The sequence below is a fragment of the Somniosus microcephalus genome, chromosome 16, assembly GCF_052327205.1.
Source record: "Somniosus microcephalus isolate GS21.2 chromosome 16, FLI_Smic_1.0, whole genome shotgun sequence".
NCBI lineage: Eukaryota > Metazoa > Chordata > Chondrichthyes > Squaliformes > Somniosidae > Somniosus > Somniosus microcephalus.
This window is the reverse complement of record NC_141002.1, coordinates 74,560,640-74,579,542: the sequence shown is the minus strand read 5'-3', so window position 1 is coordinate 74,579,542 and position 18,903 is coordinate 74,560,640. Positions and strand designations below refer to the sequence as shown.

The 18,903-nt window shown below is 46.5% G+C and overlaps 1 protein-coding gene and 1 long non-coding RNA gene across 7 annotated transcripts in view; one reads left to right on the top strand and one right to left on the bottom strand.

Moving 5' to 3' along the window:
• Nucleotides 1–18,903, top strand: part of LOC147106289 (uncharacterized) — a 313,882-nt gene that overhangs the window by 198,951 nt on the left and 96,028 nt on the right. The window lies entirely within an intron of this gene.
• Nucleotides 1–18,903, bottom strand: part of ptprq (protein tyrosine phosphatase receptor type Q) — a 278,107-nt gene that overhangs the window by 163,256 nt on the left and 95,948 nt on the right. Inside the window, 3 exon segments of the mRNA XM_086009276.1 lie at nucleotides 6,012–6,249; nucleotides 8,647–8,846; nucleotides 16,167–16,236. Of these exon segments, the coding sequence (XP_085865402.1) occupies nucleotides 6,012–6,249; nucleotides 8,647–8,846; nucleotides 16,167–16,236 (508 nt within the window).

Below are 18,903 nucleotides of genomic sequence, written 5' to 3'. Positions count from 1 at the left end.
AGAGAGAGAGGAGGGGGAGAGAGAGAGAGGAGGGGGAGAGAGAGAGAGAGGAGGGGGAGAGAGAGAGAGGAGGGGGAGAGAGAGAGAGGGGGGGAGAGAGAGAGAGGAGGGGGAGAGAGAGAGAGAGGAGGGGGAGAGAGAGAGAGGAGGGGGAGAGAGAGAGAGAGGAGGGGGAGAGAGAGGAGGGGGAGAGAGAGAGAGAGGAGGGGGAGAGAGAGAGAGGGAGGAGGGGGAGAGAGAGAGAGGGAGGAGGGGGAGAGAGAGAGAGGGAGGAGGGGGAGAGAGAGAGAGGGAGGAGGGGGAGAGAGAGAGAGAGGGAGGAGGGGGGGAGAGAGAGAGAGAGGGAGGAGGGGGAGAGAGAGAGAGAGGGAGGAGGGGGGAGAGAGAGAGAGAGGGAGGAGGGGGAGAGAGAGAGAGAGGGAGGAGGGGGAGAGAGAGAGAGAGGGAGGAGGGGGAGAGAGAGAGAGAGAGGGAGGAGGGGGAGAGAGAGAGAGAGGGAGGAGGGGGAGAGAGAGAGGGAGGAGGGGGAGAGAGAGAGAGGGAGGAGGGGGAGAGAGAGAGAGGAGGGGGAGAGAGAGAGAGAGGAGGGGGAGAGAGAGAGAGGAGGGGGAGAGAGAGAGGAGGGGAAAGAGAGAGAGGAGGGGGAGAGAGAGAGGAGGGGGAGAGAGAGAGAGGAGGGGGAGAGAGAGAGAGGAGGGGGAGAGAGAGAGAGGAGGGGAGAGAGAGAGAGAGAGGAGGGGGAGAGAGAGAGAGGAATCACAGAATCACAGAATCACAGAAACCCCACAGTGCAGATAGAGGCCATTTCGGCCCATCGAGCCTGCACCGACACATATCCCACCCGATCCCTGTAACCCCTACACCAACACATATCCCACCCTATCCCCGTAACCCCACGTATTTAATCCCCCTAACACTAAGGGTCAATTTATCATAGCCAATCAACCTAACCCGCACATCTTTGGACTGTGGGAGGAAACCGGAGCACCCGGAGGAAACCCACGCAAACACGGGAGAATGTGCAAACTCCACACAGACAGTCACCCGATGCCGGATTCGAACCCGGGTCTCTGGCGCTGTGAGGCAACAGTGCTAACCACTATGCCACCGTGCCATCAGAGGGGGAGAGAGAGAGAGAGAGAGAGGAGGGGGAGAGAGAGAGAGGAGGGGGGAGAGAGAGAGAGGAGGGGGAGAGGGAGGGAGGAGGGGGAGAGGGAGGGAGGAGGGGGAGAGGGAGGGAGGAGGCGGAGAGGGAGGGAGGAGAGGGAGGGAGGAGGGGGAGAGGGAGGGAGGAGGGGGAGAGGGAGGGAGGAGGGGGAGAGGGAGGGAGGAGGGGGAGAGGGAGGAGGGGGAGAGGGAGGAGGGGGAGAGGGAGGAGGGGGAGAGGGAGGAGGGGGAGAGGAGGGGGAGAGAGAGGAGGGGAGAGAGAGAGGAGGGGGAGAGAGGAGGGGGAGAGAGAGAGGAGAGGGAGAGAGAGAGAGGAGGGGGAGAGAGAGAGAGGAGGGGGAGAGAGAGAGAGGAGAGGAGGAGAGAGAGAGGAGGGGAGAGAGGGGAGGGGATCAGAGGGGGAGAGAAAGAGAGGGAATCAGAGGGGGAGAGAGAGGGAGAAGGGAAGAGGAGGTCAGGAACTTGGGGAGAGAAGGTCAGGAACTTGGGGTGGGGGGTAAAAGAGCATGGAGGGCACAGTGGGGATGGGGGAAGAATGTGATCCAGGTCTAATTGGGGGGGGGAATGAAAGCGAAAACGTGATCGAGATGGTAAGACGGATCAAGTTCTTCCAACCCCACCACCTTTACACCCGCACCACGTTCTCCCTACCTCACCCCATTTACACCCACACCATGTTCGCCCTCTCCTCCCACTCGACCTAGGTGATTTCTCGGAAAGCTGTCACTATGCACATTATACCCAATAAAGCTGTTAACAATCCGTGACCCATGTACAATACCCCATCAATGGGAGAGGCAGGGGGAGGTCAGACACTTGGGCAGGAGGGGAATGTCAGAAACCTGGGGTGAGGTCAAGAACTTGGGTGGTGGGGGCAGGAACTTGTTTGGGGGGGTGAGAGACAGTCTTAACCCACGAGGGTGAACCCTGTCTGTTCCAAGTGAGCTCTGTTCTGTCTGGCATCGGCAGTCAGAATGGCTCGAATTACACTTTGCAAAGTAACTGATTATGTAGGTAGGGAGTGTTGTGTATGTAATATGTGTGCTACTTTGAACCTATGGACAGGACTGCACTACTTGTTGGGCGTAGTGATACGCAGTACCACTCCTGGCCATAGGGGTATAAATAGTACTGTGGGTACTGATTCCCCTCAGTTCCCGCCTGTGGGCATGAAGTAAAGACCTATGTGCAGTCCCTACCTCCAACCAGTAAAGGCCTGTTTGAGTTATACGTTTAAGTCTTTGTGTTAATTGTTCAATACAATACACATACTTAACACTGGCGACGAGTCAGGCTCTTACCCTGCGGCAGTTATTCCAGGCGGCTTCGTCCAAAGACAGGACGTTGAAGAGAGGTTTCAATCCTCAACACCCCACTCAAAACTGAAGGGCAGCAGAAATCCTGACAGCTTCCAGCGACTGGAAGAGACAGGCATTAGGACCCTGAAGCCTCCATCAGCTTGTGAACCGGAGTAAAGACAGGACTGGGGAAGAGAGAGAGGTAGGGCGATAGCGATAGCGATCGGCAGATAAGGGCCGGGCCGCTTTGAAGTGAGGGGCGCAGCCGGGCCAGCGATCGGGACCAAAGATAAGAGCCGCACTCGGACTGAAAGGCGCGGCGGCTGCAGAAGCTCAAGGTGCGAGAGTCGCGGTGCACAGCGCGGGCTATCGATCGCGGCGAAGATAAGGGCCGCACTCGAGGGCTGAAGGGAGACGGCGTCGGGGGACGGGTGAAGACCGCCAAGCGCGGGAAAACCGCCATTTTGTGGGCGGAGGACGACGGCAAGAGCGGGAAGCCGCCATCTTTGATAACAAGTAAAGAAAATAAAATCTGAGAAATTGCAAATCTACAATGCCTAAACACGGGAATATTAGCACCTTTGATAGTGACCTCGAAGATTGGGCCATATATGTTGAAAGAGTAAAAAATTATTGTAAGGCCAATAAAATTCGTGACCAAGATAAAGCTCTAACATTATTAAATTTAATGGGTGCGAAGACGTACGGGCAATTGAAACACCTGTTATCACCAGATGAACCGGCGGATAAGACGTTCGATGAGATTGTTACTGTCCTGAAAGATCATCTAAACCCCACGCCGCTGATGCTAGCGGAACGATTTAAATTTTACGACAGAAGGCAGCTACAGCATGAAAGCAATGCTGAATATTTGCTGGAATTGCGTAAATTAGCGAAATATTGCCAGTTTGGAACGGGATTGACAGATGCACTACGAGACAAATTTGTGTGTGGTTTATTTAAACAGGATACACAAAAGCGACTGCTCGAGGAGAATGAGCTGACGCTTGAGAAGGCGGTCACTATGGCAGCAGCACACGAAGCCGCAGCGAGAGGCACGGCAGTAATGCAGCTACGGTCACCGGAGCTCAGTGCACACAAATTGGGTGTGAGTTCTGGCAAATGTTATCGTTGTGGAAAGACAACGCATGATCAGAACCAGTGTTGGTTTAAAAACCAAGAATGTAGAGCTTGTGGTAGGCTTGGACATATAGCTAGAGTATGCAGGTCAGCGAAGAAGACCAGCAACAAGAAGTCACCGCAAGGAAAATACGCAAAGGTACACAAGGTGGCCGAACAGGAGTCCGATTCAGACGCTAGCTGTAATGAACTGGCTAGCTTAAGAGTACTCAACGCTGGTAAGGGTGCAGACCTCCAGACAATTTGGGTCACTCTTCAGATAGAAGGAGTCCAAGTAAAACTGGAATTGGACACTGGATCGGCATTGACGGTCATAAATAAGAAAGATTACGGGAAGTTATTCCAACATATTCCCCTACAGGATACGGGGATTAGATTGAAAACATACACGGGGCAAAGAGTGTACCCCATCGGGAAAATAGAGGTTGCAGTGGTCCACAAGGGCGAAGACAGTCAAATAATGGACTTATATGTGATATCTGAAGGAGGTCCTCCACTACTAGGACGGGAGTGGATTAGGAAAATGAATATGGACTGGCATTTCCTACAAACAATAACGAGTGAGAACTCGGTGAAGATAGTCGGCCCAGACTCTGGAACGGATGATGGTAAGCCCAACTCAGGTGCAAAAGACAAAGTTTCAGCACAGAATTCCACTGAGCAACAACAACATAGTTTAACTGTGGATTCTGAGTCTGGCAAGTCTACTGATGTGCCCATTTCTGAGGGACACCGGGCTCGAACTCAACTCCATTTCAAACTACAACAGCAATTAGAACAAATGCTTCGCCGTTTTGAGCAAGAGTTGAATGCAACGAAAGAGTTCTTTGATATAGAGTTGGAGAATCTGGAAAGACAACAGAAGCAGCTGATGGAGAAAATGGAGCAGGAGCACACAAAACGTCTGATGTCAGAGGAGTTAACGGTCAGCCAACTCCTGCATATGCTGAAGGACAGGACTCTGAAATGGGAAAAACTTGAACATGAACTTCAATATTCAAACGAAAGGGGTTCGGAGCTCTCAAAGGTTATTGGAAGAGCTGAGGTGGCAACACAGACTGAGATGACTGCAACAGAGCAGCCATTGGATGCCAAAAGTACGCTGACTCACGTCAACGTAGAACAACAGACCGCTGAAACAGCTGCTCCGGTAGAGGGATTGCATAGTCCGATCAATCAATCTCCAAAGGAAGTTGAAGTATTAAAATCACAAATGAGGTCACTAGTAAACGACTTGCTGAAAGCCCAGAAAAAGCTGGATGCAGAGGTACACATGAAGAAGTCTCTTCAGGAAAGATGTCTGGATTTGGAACAAGAGCTGGCTAATGTCCAGCTGGGTATGGAGGAAATAGACGACCCTCTCACTGGTCTAGCTCAGGACGACACCGAATATTACGATGTCCTGTCCTGCCCAGCTTGTAACTTCGACTCCCAAAGTGCAGAAATCATGGAGGAGCACCAAAAGTCTACGGAACATCGGGAGAAGCTGGCTCTACGACGGAAACAGGAGGAAGAGAAGGAGGAACTGCGCATGCAGCTGGCAGCTGTGGCAGCTGACAATGGAGCCCAGAGAGTCTCCAAGAAGCAGAAAAGGAAAAGTAAAAACAGAAGATGACCCATCTGAACCATTATCACCTCTACCAGATCACACACGTGGTCCCTCCGAACGGAGCCAATTCAGTTCGGAAGTTCAAACTGTTAAATCCATGGAAGGACTATTGAATGAGTCACTCCAGCAACGTGAACCGACTACACCACAGAGATTGAATCTGTGAACTGTTTTCCGCAGAGACTGAATCTGTGATCTGTTTTGACATGAAGTTATCTATGTATCTATGTTATTCTGTTATGTAAACCTGAAGTTATATATGTATATATGTTATTACGTTATGTTAAATGGGGAGATGACTGTAAAGCTAGGAAGGGAGGAATGTTGTGTATGTAATATGTGTGCTACTTTGAACCTATGGACAGGACTGCACTACTTGTTGGGCGTAGTGATACGCAGTACCACTCCTGGCCATAGGGGTATAAATAGTACTGTGGGTACTGATTCCCCTCAGTTCCCGCCTGTGGGCATGAAGTAAAGACCTATGTGCAGTCCCTACCTCCAACCAGTAAAGGCCTGTTTGAGTTATACGTTTAAGTCTTTGTGTTAATTGTTCAATACAATACACATACTTAACAGGGAGGATCTAATTACACATTCCAGAGAAACTGCTGGATGTGTCTTGTCCTCCAAGGGGACCAATCAGCAATCAGGTCTTGTCATCCAAGGGGGCCAATCAGAACTTTGGTGTTGCAAATAGACACGTCCATTTGATTATACAAAGTTGCAATGAGTCCACCAAGGAATGCACATTTTAAATATGAACATCCAGAACAAAATACTCATTAAACACTTACTCCATTCCGGTGTTCTAAATAGAGCACTTGCTGTCTGGCCTTCTCCTTCTTTCGTGAATGCAGATACTTCACACAGATAGGTGGTGTATGGTTTCAGCTGATCCACCATAATGCTGGCAAACTCAGGTGATACGTCTTCTTGTATTGGATTTTCTGATGTGGCTGTTAAAAATGCATCACTAGTAGGTGGAGAAGATGAAACCAATGCTGCAGGGGTAGTACTTGTTGGGCTATCATCCTGCATAACAAAAAAGAATGTTTAATTACAAGTTAAATTACATCAGTCACATCTTAGTATTTAGAACTGTGACCGGGAAATGGGTCTCTTAATAAAAATGTGTTGAAGGGCAACTATGTGATACAGCTCATTGGCTTGTTTGTAATCAGTTCAAGACCAAAATTGGCAGGTGCCCAGGTACAAGTAAATTCTGGCCCTCTCAGTTGGGACCTGGTATGTTTCACTTACAAATAGGATGAACCAAGGAAAGTTAAATTTTAAGCCCATTAATTCAAAATCCTGAAGCTAACACTTCGAATTTATTGACAAAATATTGACATATAATGTGAATAATTCCTTTGATTAAAATCATGCGTTTTACAAATATTAAGATGAACAAGCTTATATTCAATCCACAGCATCACTGGTAGAACAATCCACTGAGTGAGCAATGCAAGCTTGACAGTAAGATTGAAGGTTTTAGGATGTGAAAATTAACATTTTCATAACGAACCATTTACTTTCTTTTAGAACGTTCCCATTAGTAATAGGTTTTTCACTTCTTATAGATATACATTACTTTTATTTCTCTTACACGATGTTACTTATCCTTCTGATGCTAACAAGTAAATAAATCATTGAAAGACGTGACAAACTACAACAGTCTTGACATCAAACAATGTTATTTCACAAGGGTTAACTATAAATTAGTGCTACGCTCTACTTTCATGAATATGAGGCAGTGGGAATTTTGATTACACTTGAAGTTCTAGAGTACAGGCTGAAAAAAGTTAGAAACTACATTTGGTCCAGGAGACCTTCACATGTAACTTGCTGTGTGAACTGGTATATAAGGGTTAATTCACCAACTCCAAGATTAAACCATGGATAGTTGTAGAGCTGGATGGATGAATGATTAAATAGTAAAAAGAGTAAAAGACAGGTAAAAGGGCAATTTTATAATTTCCCTCTGTCCTTGGACCAGCATTGATCTCAGAGAAAGCTGTAGCCAACTTCCATTAAAAGCTTCAAATAAGAAGAACCAGATGGAAGCCCAGAGCCATGGAAATTCAGATCGGCAGCAAACTATCAGCAAACCCCATGTCACCACTGTCCTCTTGTGGCAGGTAGGAATGATTGGAGGCTGCAGCACTCAAAGGAATGGGTCACAGCCAGTTTCTGATAAAAGTGCCTCATTAAAAAGCATCGGGTGGAGGCCAGAGACATGTGCACCATGATAGGACAGAGCAGACTGGAACAGATTCACTTGCGGGGCCTGGTAGAAGGCAGTTGGGCAGAGTGGGTAAAATACTAAATAGTATAGCATAGAGCAGCTGAAATAGTTTGAAGTTATTATTTTTCCTCATTATTGGTCTGTAGGGTCACATGGTTAGGACTGACCAATTCTGGGAACCGATTACAGATTGGTCCTAACCAAATGGGCCCTTGATACAATGTTAGCGGCTCACTACAATTTGCAATCTTTATACAGGAAACTTTCTGATATCCGGCACTGACGGGACCGAGCTGGTGCCGTAACATCAAAAGTGCCGGACATACCAGAGTTAATGCTTAAACATACGGAACTGAGAAGCTCCGTGTGAATCAACAAACCCTGTTGCTTAGCAACAGCTTCAAAACAGTCGGCTGCAGCTGCAAGCATCTGTAGCTGAAGCTGTTGCTATAGTTACAGACCTTGCAGTGCTTGACTGGGAAAAAAAAAGCAACGAGAACTAAAAAAACATATAGAAAACGGCTCCTGATTTTTGCCGTTAGATCGAGTATTCCGGACATATACCCTCCGGATAAACCAAAGTTTCCTGTACATGATAATTGTACAATATTGTAGACACAAGATTTTTTTTAATATAGATTGGTACCTTAAAATAATTATTTCAGAACATTGCAAAAAACGTTAAATGTGTTTTAATCTTATCACGCTGTCTATGATAATATACAATATTGTAGGAATGGAGGTTCCTATCGAAAAGACTGAGTTCGACTCAGGCAATTAAAACAATGAACTTTAATGGAACAAAACAGGTTTTAACTGGAAACTGCTGGAATACATCAACTACAGGTCTGCTCTCCTTGAGGGCTCCACGAGGACTGATCCCCTGGTCAGAAGACTGACGTCATCACGTCATCACGTTCTTCCCGCCATTGGGGCATCACGTGACTAACGGCATGACGTCATCACGTTGAAACCGCGCTGTAAAGGTAACTAGACATTGTACAGTCAAACAGTGTAATTAAAGGTACAGGCACAGACAGTAACTACATTGCTGTTAAAGGAATTATGTACAACCGCTCTGAGTCCTTTGGTGGCTCCGCCACAATATCATACATTATTAAAATAAGCCTACAACTTTAGCCATAAGAATATTAAATATATTCCTTCAAACTCTTGTCACCTACCTCACATTGTGGTAAAGTGTTTGGGAAAAGTGTATCTGCATTCACTGATATATTCTTTGATATACGTCCACTTCTTACAGACTTTATAATTATACTGAAATGTGTAATTTTCCCATTTGGTCGTTTAGGTAGAAACCATGTCACATTAGCAGTTGTATGGTTCACTACTGTTGCAGTAAGAGATGAAACTGGACCAGGAGCTAGGAAGCAAATGTTTGAACATAAAAAGTAAATGGTCTGAAAAATATTCCCTCCAACCTGCAGATTTATGAAAAAGGTTTTAATTCATACATTCAAACAAAAAATTGTAAATTTTAAACCAAATAATCACATATCATATTTAAAACATAGCATTTTAAAATATATACATTATGAAACAAAACTATCGTTTAATAAATACTACTACTGTAATATAATTCTGCTACTATTTTAACTTCGGACCCCACTCCACACAGTCCTGGCCAGCAGAGACCAGAGCGCCGGCTCTAAATACTGGGTGAGGACCAGCATGGCTTATTTGCATCTGATGGATGCAGGAGGCCCCACCCATCATAAAGAGCAGGTGGGGCTCTATAGCCTTAGTTGCAGCTCACCTAGCAGATTAAAAACAGTGAGGACGGCAATGGGGAACCACCTCAGCTACTCTTCCCTAGTAAGTGGCTCAAGAATCTCACGTGAAATTTAAGTTATATGAAATTATATGAACACAACACAGTTTTCTAGTGAAATATAATCTATTTCATATTGTTCCTCATATCATGGAAAATAAAAAATACACTATTTTACCTCTGTTAATGGACTAAACTCACTTTACAGGCTAAAAATCCCTGAAACTAGCCAGGACTAACTTTTCTTTTTATACGCTGTATGCATTCATGCCTCCATTTTAAAGTTCTCACACACTTTCCCTGGCTGTACAGACAGAAAGACCTCGCTGCCTAACTGACTCTTACCAAACAAACTTGCTGCATACCGTCTTTTTCCCCCACAGAAAGAAAGAAGAGAAAGATAAGTTAACTCTCCGGCTCTCCTTCAGCTTTCTGAAAAGAATTAGCTTATTGAGCTGCAATCAAAATAGTCACTTAGGATCAGCTTTTGTCCAATCGCAGCCCTGCCTTCGATCTATTTTATTTTCTTTCCAGTTTTGAAGAAGGGTTTCGACCCGAAACGTCAACTCAAATTTCTCTCCACGGATGTTGCCTGACCTGCTGAGTTTTTCCAGCATTTTCTGTTGTTTTTTCGGATTTCCAGCATCTGCAGTATTTTGCTATCGTAGCTAGGCCTCCTGCTGTGCTCAGTGAATGAAACCAATCCAATATTATAGATGCAAAATAACAACAGAAAATGCTGGAAAAACTCAGCAGGCCAGGCAACATCCGTGGAGAGAGAAATAGAGTCAACGTTTCGGGTTGAAACCCTTCTACAGAACATTATAGATGCAAACCTCTCTGAAATGTGTAAACAACCTTTCCCATTATCTCAAATTGATATGGTATTGTGAATATACACAGTTTTGTTAAATACTTCATCTGGTACTTCAGCAAATAAACTTAATCAACATCATAAATATTCATGTATGTTGTTAGAAGTTAATCCCATGTCAACCAAATTTAACTACATAGCAACATAATATAAATAATCCAATATAAACTAAAAGCTACAATTTTAAAGAGGCTGCAGGAATAGAGAGACCAAGGGGTTCACGTACACAAATCATTGAAGGTGGCAGGATAAGTTGATAAGGCTGTTTAAAAAGCATATGGGATCCTTGGTTTTTTAAATAGAGGCAGAGGGCAGGATTTTCATTGGGCTGTGGAGGCGGGATTGGAGGCGTGTGGGGGGTTAAAATGGCAAAAATTGGTGGGCGGGCCCAACCCCGCCTCCAAGCAATTTTCATTAATTCGTGTCTAATGGTCCCGTCTCTATCCTGCCTCCAAGAGGCGGGATAGGCCGTTAAGGCCCTTAACAAGCACTATAATGCCATTTTGAAAGGCCTTTGCGATTTTAACCCTTTTCCCATGTGAAACACGCCTGTTCTGAAACACGACGGTGAAACCCGACGAGAGCACAATTGGATTGCTGACGATCAGCTGCAGCTCAACCATTAAAGAAGAGATTTGATCGGCCATCATTTGCAGGTGGCAGGACTTTGTAGTCTCAGGTCTGGGGGAACTTTTAGAAGGCATAACCACAGCTGTGGAAGTTTGGAGCCTGACACCCATCTCCAGTGTGACCTCCTGGGCAACCCCTCTCGCCTTCACTGAGCGCTTCCTCAACTGAGGCATATACCAGAAGCATGGGAGCCATTTATTTCCTTCCCTTCTGGACATTAGATGAGGACGAAGACCAGCCACGGCACCAGCAGAGCCAGGAACAACAGCAGCACCAACAGCAGCCCCAACAGCAGCAGCAACAACAGGGGCGCCAAGCTGCTGCTCACCCACCTGAAGCTGCACAGGCCAGAAGGGGCCAGCGCATGGAAGCCCATCAGCGCAGGAGACACCCCCCAAACAGGGTCTACATACACAGGGTCAGCTACCTCAACATGTCTGAGCAGCAGTGCCAAAAGCGGCTCTGGCTTTCGCGAGAGGTAGTGGGTGACATCTGCGCAATGCTGCAACAAGACCTGGAACCCAGAGGACCAGGTGGACAACCCTTACCAGTGGCCGTCAAAGTCACCACCGCACTCAACTTTTTTGCCTCAGGCTCATTCCAGGGATCAGCAGCAGAAATCAGCGGCATCTCCCAGGCGGCCACACACACTTGCATCACGCAGGTAACCGATGCCCACTTTGCCATCGCGCACAATCACATCCATTTCACCAAGGATCAAGCAAGTGTCACGGCGCGTGCGGTTGGATTAGCTAATCTGGCAGGCTTTCCAAGGGTGCAGGGCGCCGTTGACTGCACACACACTGCCCTTAAGGCACCCCATCGCAATCCAGGTATTTTTGTCAACCGCAAGGGCTGCCACTCCCTTAACGTTCAGCTGGTGTGTGACCACAAGAAGGAAATTTTGCATGTTTGTGCCAAGTACCCTGGCAGTTGCCATGACTCCTTCATACTGTGCCAGTCTAGTGTGCCTCCGCTATTCAGTCCGCCAGACCAACTTAACGGATGGCTACTTGGAGACAAGGGCTATCCCCTGAAGACATGGCTAATAACGCCATTGAGGAGCCCATCCAACAAAGCTGAGGAGAGCTAAAACTCCAGCCACATGCCCACCAAAGCCATAATCGAGCAAACCATTGGTTTGCTGAAGATGCGCTTCAAATGCCTGGATAGATCAGGTGGAGCCCTGCAGTACTCAGCAGCCAGGGTCTCCAGAATCGTCGTGGTTTGCTGTGCACTTCACAACATGGCACGGCGTCGTGGCTTGCATATTCCTGAGGACCAAGTGGCTCCTCACATATCCTCCTCAGATGTGGAGGAGGAGGAGGAGAGCAAAAACGAACATCTTGCAGAGGCCCATCAACCAGCGGCAGCAGTATGCAAGAACATTGCTGGCTGGGATGCAAGGAACGCACTCATCGTGGCCAGATTTGCTTAGTCTAGCCAATCAACCACTTTTGCCTCGCAGCTTCTTACCTGAGCATCGACAATGGCCAAGGACCAGTGGATTCCTAGCAATTTGACCACCATACTCACAATTGCAAGTAATCCTAAGCCCTCAATGTGAAAGTCACATTCGTGAAATGACACACGCCACAACTACAGCAGTAGCCATCAGATTTTTTATTTACATTATTCATCTGATGGCTTTTTCACAGAAAACATCAAATTTCACCCAAGTGACTACCCTTGTGACTATTTGTGCAGTATCTTTCTCTTATGCGTGCTCCTACGTGGTGCTTCCCCTGTGGCTTCAGCAGATGTGGAGGCCCCTTGCTCACTTTCCTACTGCTCCTGTCTCAACACCTTTGGCGGGCATCCTCTGGGGTTGCGATCCTGTGAGGGCTCGTCAACAGTCTGCTGCTCCTGCGGCTGTGCAGGGGTTGAGATGCCGATCTCAGTTGGGTGTGGACTCTGGTGGGGCTCTGACCAAGGGCTCTGCAGTAGCATGGAAGTGTGAGCGCTTGGAGAGGAGCCCCCACTTCCTTGATGTCTGCCACCAACTTCCCTCTCATGAGTCAGGTCCCCCTAAGCGCTTGCAAGTGGCCTGAGAGCACCTTGCTGCACATCAGGGGGGCCATGGGGACCTGAATCTGCACTGGCAGTCCTACTCAGAAGGACTTCCATGAAGGTCTGGTTTCTCTGTTCAATAGATGACCATCGCTTCTCCAGAGATGTCATTCTATTCTGAACACTCACCATGTTTTCTGCACGACTTATCACCTCCATGGAGGTTGCCATCCTTTCCATGGTGATGTGTTCTTGCGCCAATGACTCCACAAAGGCTCTGCTCATGTTCGCTATGGACTCCTCCATTCGCTCCACACTCACATCGACCCTGGAGACAAAACCTGACAGAGACTCCTGCATCTGTTCCTGGAGTTCCAGCACCGCTGATCTTATGGATGGACCCAGAGGCAAAGGGTCGACATGCTGCTGAGCCGAGCTGGCAGAGTCCTGCGCCCTCCGACTAGGACTCTCCACTGCTGTCCCTGTCTCCACAATCTGCTGATGCTCACTTGTGAGCTGTAATACACCAGGTGACAACACTACTCTATGTCCCGAATGTCCCACCGAGGTGTGAGTGTTTGCGCTGGTGCTGGGTGCGCTGAATTCTGCTGACGCTGCGCCCTCAGGGGTTGCAGCTTCCTCTGAGGAGTCTGGATGGTCAGGCTCTTCCTCCTGGCTAGTGGGGACAGGTACTGTTGATGGTCCTGTGGGGGTGTAAAGGAAAGAGTCAGAGATGTGATGCCAAGGTTACATGCTCATTGCATATTGCAGATAAGTCCATCTGTTAGAGCTTCAGTATCATTATCAGCGACTCATGCAATGTCAATGAGATGGAAAACTATTCTGTCATCAGCTTGCTGTGATGCACCAGTCAGTCCGTCCCCCACTTGCGCATCTTCCTCCACTCCTACGATCTCCAGGACCGCCTCCTCCCAGGGGGTGAGCTGGGCTACTGAGGGTGGCCCTCCTCCTGTCCTCGCTCTTTCTCGCTTATTGTGAGCTTTCTTTTCCTGCAATGAGGGAGACAAGTGGAGGTTGAGTGAGAATGAAGGAGTGAGTGTAGAGATTTCATAGCATAGATACTTAGGAGACAAAGATGGAGTGAGGTGGCAAGGCCAAGGGCCCTCCCTGTGTTGTCAGTTGTTTTCATAGCATCACAGTGATAGGGAGTGTGAGGGCTGCATAGTTGAATAGTTAGGTGAATGTAACCATAGAGAGAAAGGGAATGGGTAAGGGTGCATGGATGTCAGTGTCAAGTGGGATGTGGAGGAAGAGATTGCTAAAGCTGAGTGCTGGTGAGGAAAGGCAATGAGGATCAGATTGAGGGTGATGGGAAATTCATACTCACTTTTCCAGTGCGTAGAAAGTCATGAAATCTCTTCCTGCACTGAATCCAGGTTCTGCGGGTTACTGATAATGAGTTGACCTCGTCTGCCACCTGGATCCACACAGCCTTGGTCTGCTGGGAAGGCTTCTTCCTCCCTTAAGAAGGGAAGAGCACCTCTTTATGAGCTCTTGCTCCCTCAACTAAAGCCTGCAGGGCAACGTCATCAAACCTGGGAGCAGACCTAGGTCTCTGGCTGGTCATTCTGCCTCCTGGTCCCTGTAGCATGAAAGGCCAAAAGGTTGGCAGTCTGCAGAAGAAGCAAGGCTTGTTGCAGACCTTAAATGCAGCAGCAATGATGACGTCATCGGAGACGACTTTCAGACTGGAAAATCTCATTTGCCATGGGTTCCCACACGTTGGAACTCAATTGGCCAATTAAGTTAAAATCGCATCAATCTCCCACATCGATTTAGATTCGGGTGGGTAACACGAAATGCAGATTACATGACCCCAGCCCGCCCCGAATCAAAATCCAGCCCATAGAGTACAAAAGAAAAATTTATGCTAAACCTTTATAAATCATTGGCTAGGCCCCAGCTGGAGTATTGTATCCAATTCTGGGGACCATACTTTAAGAAGCATGTCAAGGCCTTGGAGATGATACAGAGCAGATTTACTAGAATTATACCTGGAAAGAAGGACTTCAGTTACGTGGAGAGACTAGAGAAGCTGAGCTTGTTCTCCTTAGAGCAGAGAAGTTTAAGGAGAGATTTAATAGAGGCATTCAAAATTATGAAGGGTTTTGATAGAATAAATAAGGAGAAATTGTTTCCACTGGTAGCAGGGTCAGAAATCAGAGGCCACAGATCTAAAATAATTGGCAAAAGAGCCAGAGGTGAGATGAGACATGTTTTTTACGCAGCACGTTGTTATGATCTGGAAGGCACTGCCTGACAGGGTGGTGGAAGCAGATTCAATAGTAACTTTCAAAAGGGAATTGGATATATAAATGAAAAGGAAAAAATGCAGGGCGATGGGGAAAGAGCAGGGGAATGGGCCTAATTGGATAGTTGTTTCTAAGGGCTGGATTTTGCCAATGGGGAGCTTTTGGAGGCAGGACTTCCACTTGTCGGGTTTCAGTCCCGCCTCCATCAACTTCTGACCAACCCACGTTATTTTCCCTTGATTAACCTTGTTAAGCCCGCCCAAAATTTTTGACAGATGAATTGTCATTGTTTGACAGTTTTGTGAAGCTGTCAAACACTGACATTCTCTGTTGTTTGATGAGTCCTTGTATTCAAGACTCATCAAACCTATCTGCTGAGCAGAAATCAGATGGTTGTTGCATTGGAGAATGCAGCAGCCATCTGTCATCTCTGCCAGTGAGATGCGGGAGTCTCTGGTTCCCCAACTGTTGAAGCCTGCAGGAAGCCACAAAGGTAAGTAAACATTTTCTATCACTTTACACTCACCTCACATACTTACCTCTCCACACTTGCACCCATCACTAACCTCTACAACGCACTTTTGGACCCCACCGACACCCGCAGACCCACTGCTCGCCTCGCTGACCCTAGCGGGGTTTCCTGACGTCGGGAAGCCCACACTTGCAGGGGTAAAATGGGGATAATCCTCTTAACTACCTATTAACAGGCAGTTAAGTGGCTGTAATCCCCTTCCCGCCTCGGGGAGGCGGCTCCCAGCGCGGGTCGGATATCCGCCTCCTGAGAAGATGGCACGGAGGTGGGTTGGGGGCGGGATGGTCACCTGCCCCCAGATTCTGCCATTTTCCCGGCAGTCCCGCCTCCAAACCCGCCTCCCCAGGGCTGGCAAAATTCCCCCCTATGAGTCGGCACAGGCACGATGGGCTGAATGGCCTCCTTCTGTGCTCTATGATTTTATGAACACGAAATCTCTTCTAGGCCAGATCGGCAAAAATGTTGAAACATGATGCTTTCTCAGTTCTTCTATTATGGAGTTCATTGATCAGTGACACTTTGTATCGATGATTTGAAGTAGTGTAGAACTAGGGATAGGCACAACAATGTTAACATTATTGGACTGAACTTACCACTTTCTGCAGTTACAACTTGACGAAAAGTACTGAAAGCTCCAATGCCCACATTATTCTCAGCTGCAACCTGATAAGGTAAATAAAATGTAGTTTTAATCTGTATATTCCCAATAAAAATTCTATAAATTGGCAATTTGTATTATTATAGAATCTACTTCATAAAGAACTGAAAATATAATTTAAATGGCTGCATAAATTACATTTAAGTTTGAATAAAATAAAAATAAAAAAGCACGTTGCAAATAAACAAGTCAGGTCCATATTTTATAGCAGCTGTGATAACATAATGAATATTTTTTACATTCTGTGAGCGATTGTAGCAGTTTGAGGGGGTACACTTTTTGCTGCAAAGCTAGGTCTTATTATTGGACCTCAGTTGGCAGTGAATGTTTTGACTGAACATTGTTAAATAATAAGTAAATAGCATTCAGAACAGACAATCTTTATATGGATAATTACTTTTTTTTTGGCAAAGCATTTTTTTCATTGAAGTGGGCAATGCAGCTCAATGATGTAGAATTTTTACAATTTGTGCAAAGGCATCATGTGGTATAGGCTTTATGTTCATCCAAGTTGAGCACAGCCGATAACACATTAGCTTCTGGGTTCTGCCAATTTTAAAATTCAGTGCGAACATCCTGCCTGAAATGCATGCAATGCTGAAAGTCCACAACAATGAAGGTGTGAAATTTTGCGCTATTTAAAGCAAAGCAGCTGAATAATTGGATTGTAAAAATTATTTTAGAGCACATAGGCCGGAATTATCTCAAGGGAGGTGGATGGGAAACCCAGGAGGCCGGGTTTACAGCAGGCCCTGCCGACTTTCCAGCAACCAAAATTACCTCTGTTTATTTCCCTTTAAAAGCCAATTCCTTGAAGGTTAAAACTTTTTTGATCCTTTACATTCACTATATATGGGCAGGCAGTGTGATCTTGTTGGCATGAATGGGATTTCGCGCCAACACACTGCTTTAAATTTATTTACATAAACTTAATATGAATATTGTACGGTACAGGTACAATTTATGCTAATCTAAAAGGTCGACTGTAAGTTTATACACTGCACAAGTCTAGCAGGGAGCTAGGGAACATGATTTCCTGGCTTCCATATACCCATTTGGGTTCTGTTGACCAGAAAGTCTACCTCATTATCCAAAATATTGATTAGAATTATGACAAAAAAATTTGGCACTCTTTACATACTGGATACTGAAGTTCTGACTGATGGTGATCAGTGTGCAAATTTAAATTCTTACCTCGAAAAACATGCGAGTCTTGAAGTGGCACAACTGAATTGAGCAAAGCAGTAGGTAGCTAAAATGGGAAGTGGTGGGACTGCTGCTCTTTGGGTATTTTGCTAGAATGCTCAAGGCACTACAATATGAGATCAGCTCATTTCCATAATATCACGGCATTCCTGGCGCACAGCGCATGCTAGGCTGGGAGTGCCCCTGGTTCAGTGGGCTGGTTATTTAGAAACAGCAGCTCTTACACAGTTGTTGGGCATCCTTAAAGCCATCTCCATACTTAAGGGGAAAAATGGATGAAGCACGGCCACAAGGCAAAGCGGCACCATACCAGGATCTAACTTTAGGCACTGCAGTGAAGGGTGCTCCTTTCGGAGTGGAGAGCAGACTCCAGTGAAGAGCAGCACCAGAGCAGCTTGAATAAAGACTGCTGAAAGAGTCAATGGTGACTCACCTATGCACTGATACTAGTAACAGATGAGTAAGAAATTTGCTGGTCTTCATAAGATTTCCAGGGTAAGTGTATCCTGATTTTATTGGCCCAGTACTTCGGGTCCCAACACGTGAGTAAGGACGGGGTACTCACGCGTGGACCCGATGGAAGTGCCGGTTTCTTGCATGCACAGCGCATGCGTGGGAAACCGGCATTTCCTCCAAGGGGTTCAGAGGTCCAACGCGTGCGCGCAGGACTCTGCGTGCACGCGTTGAACTTCCTTCTTTTTTACAGGTTTGCCCGTGTGTAAGGGCCTCAACTTTTTAGAAATGTAAAAAGGAGACGTAAGGACTTGATTCTTTAAGGTAAGTGGTCTATTATTTAAAATTATAACATTTTTTCCACAGCTTTATTGTTTTTAAGGACTTTACAGTAAGGTAAGTGTATTTTTAGACCTGATTTTTTTTTAAATTATTTTTTTCAAAAATTTGAATAATTGTTTAAAATAGTTTTTTAAAGTTATTTATAGTTCATTTAATTAGTGGGATGTTTTTTAAAATTTTATTTGAAGTTTAAGTAGTGTTTTGGGCACCCGTAGTTTTCATGAGTTTGACAGATCTTACTATCAAACTCATGAATGAAGTTTTCCCTCCCCTGATTGGCTGCCCAGTGCTCACCTGATCCCAGCCGGCACGTCGCACTAACTACGCCGCTGGATCAGGCAAGCACATCGCGCCGACAGCTGAACCGGGCCAGTGACAGGAATTCCAAGCAGGCCCAGGCTTCAGCTGTCGGCGCGCCGGGTAAGTGCACATCCGGGGGCTTGCACGCGTGGCAAGCCCCCGAACCTAATTTCTGGGCCATAATCTCATTTTAAAATACACATAAGTAGCACTTCACTACAAGCTTGGTGGAGCACCAAAGAGGAAGAATGCACAGCTTTCTGGCAATCGCTCACAGATTTTTCAAGTGCACAGGTATGCTTTGCAGGTCACTCTGTATTGCTGCCAAGCTAATGTATTTGGCCTGCAATCCAATAAAAGTGACGAGGTAC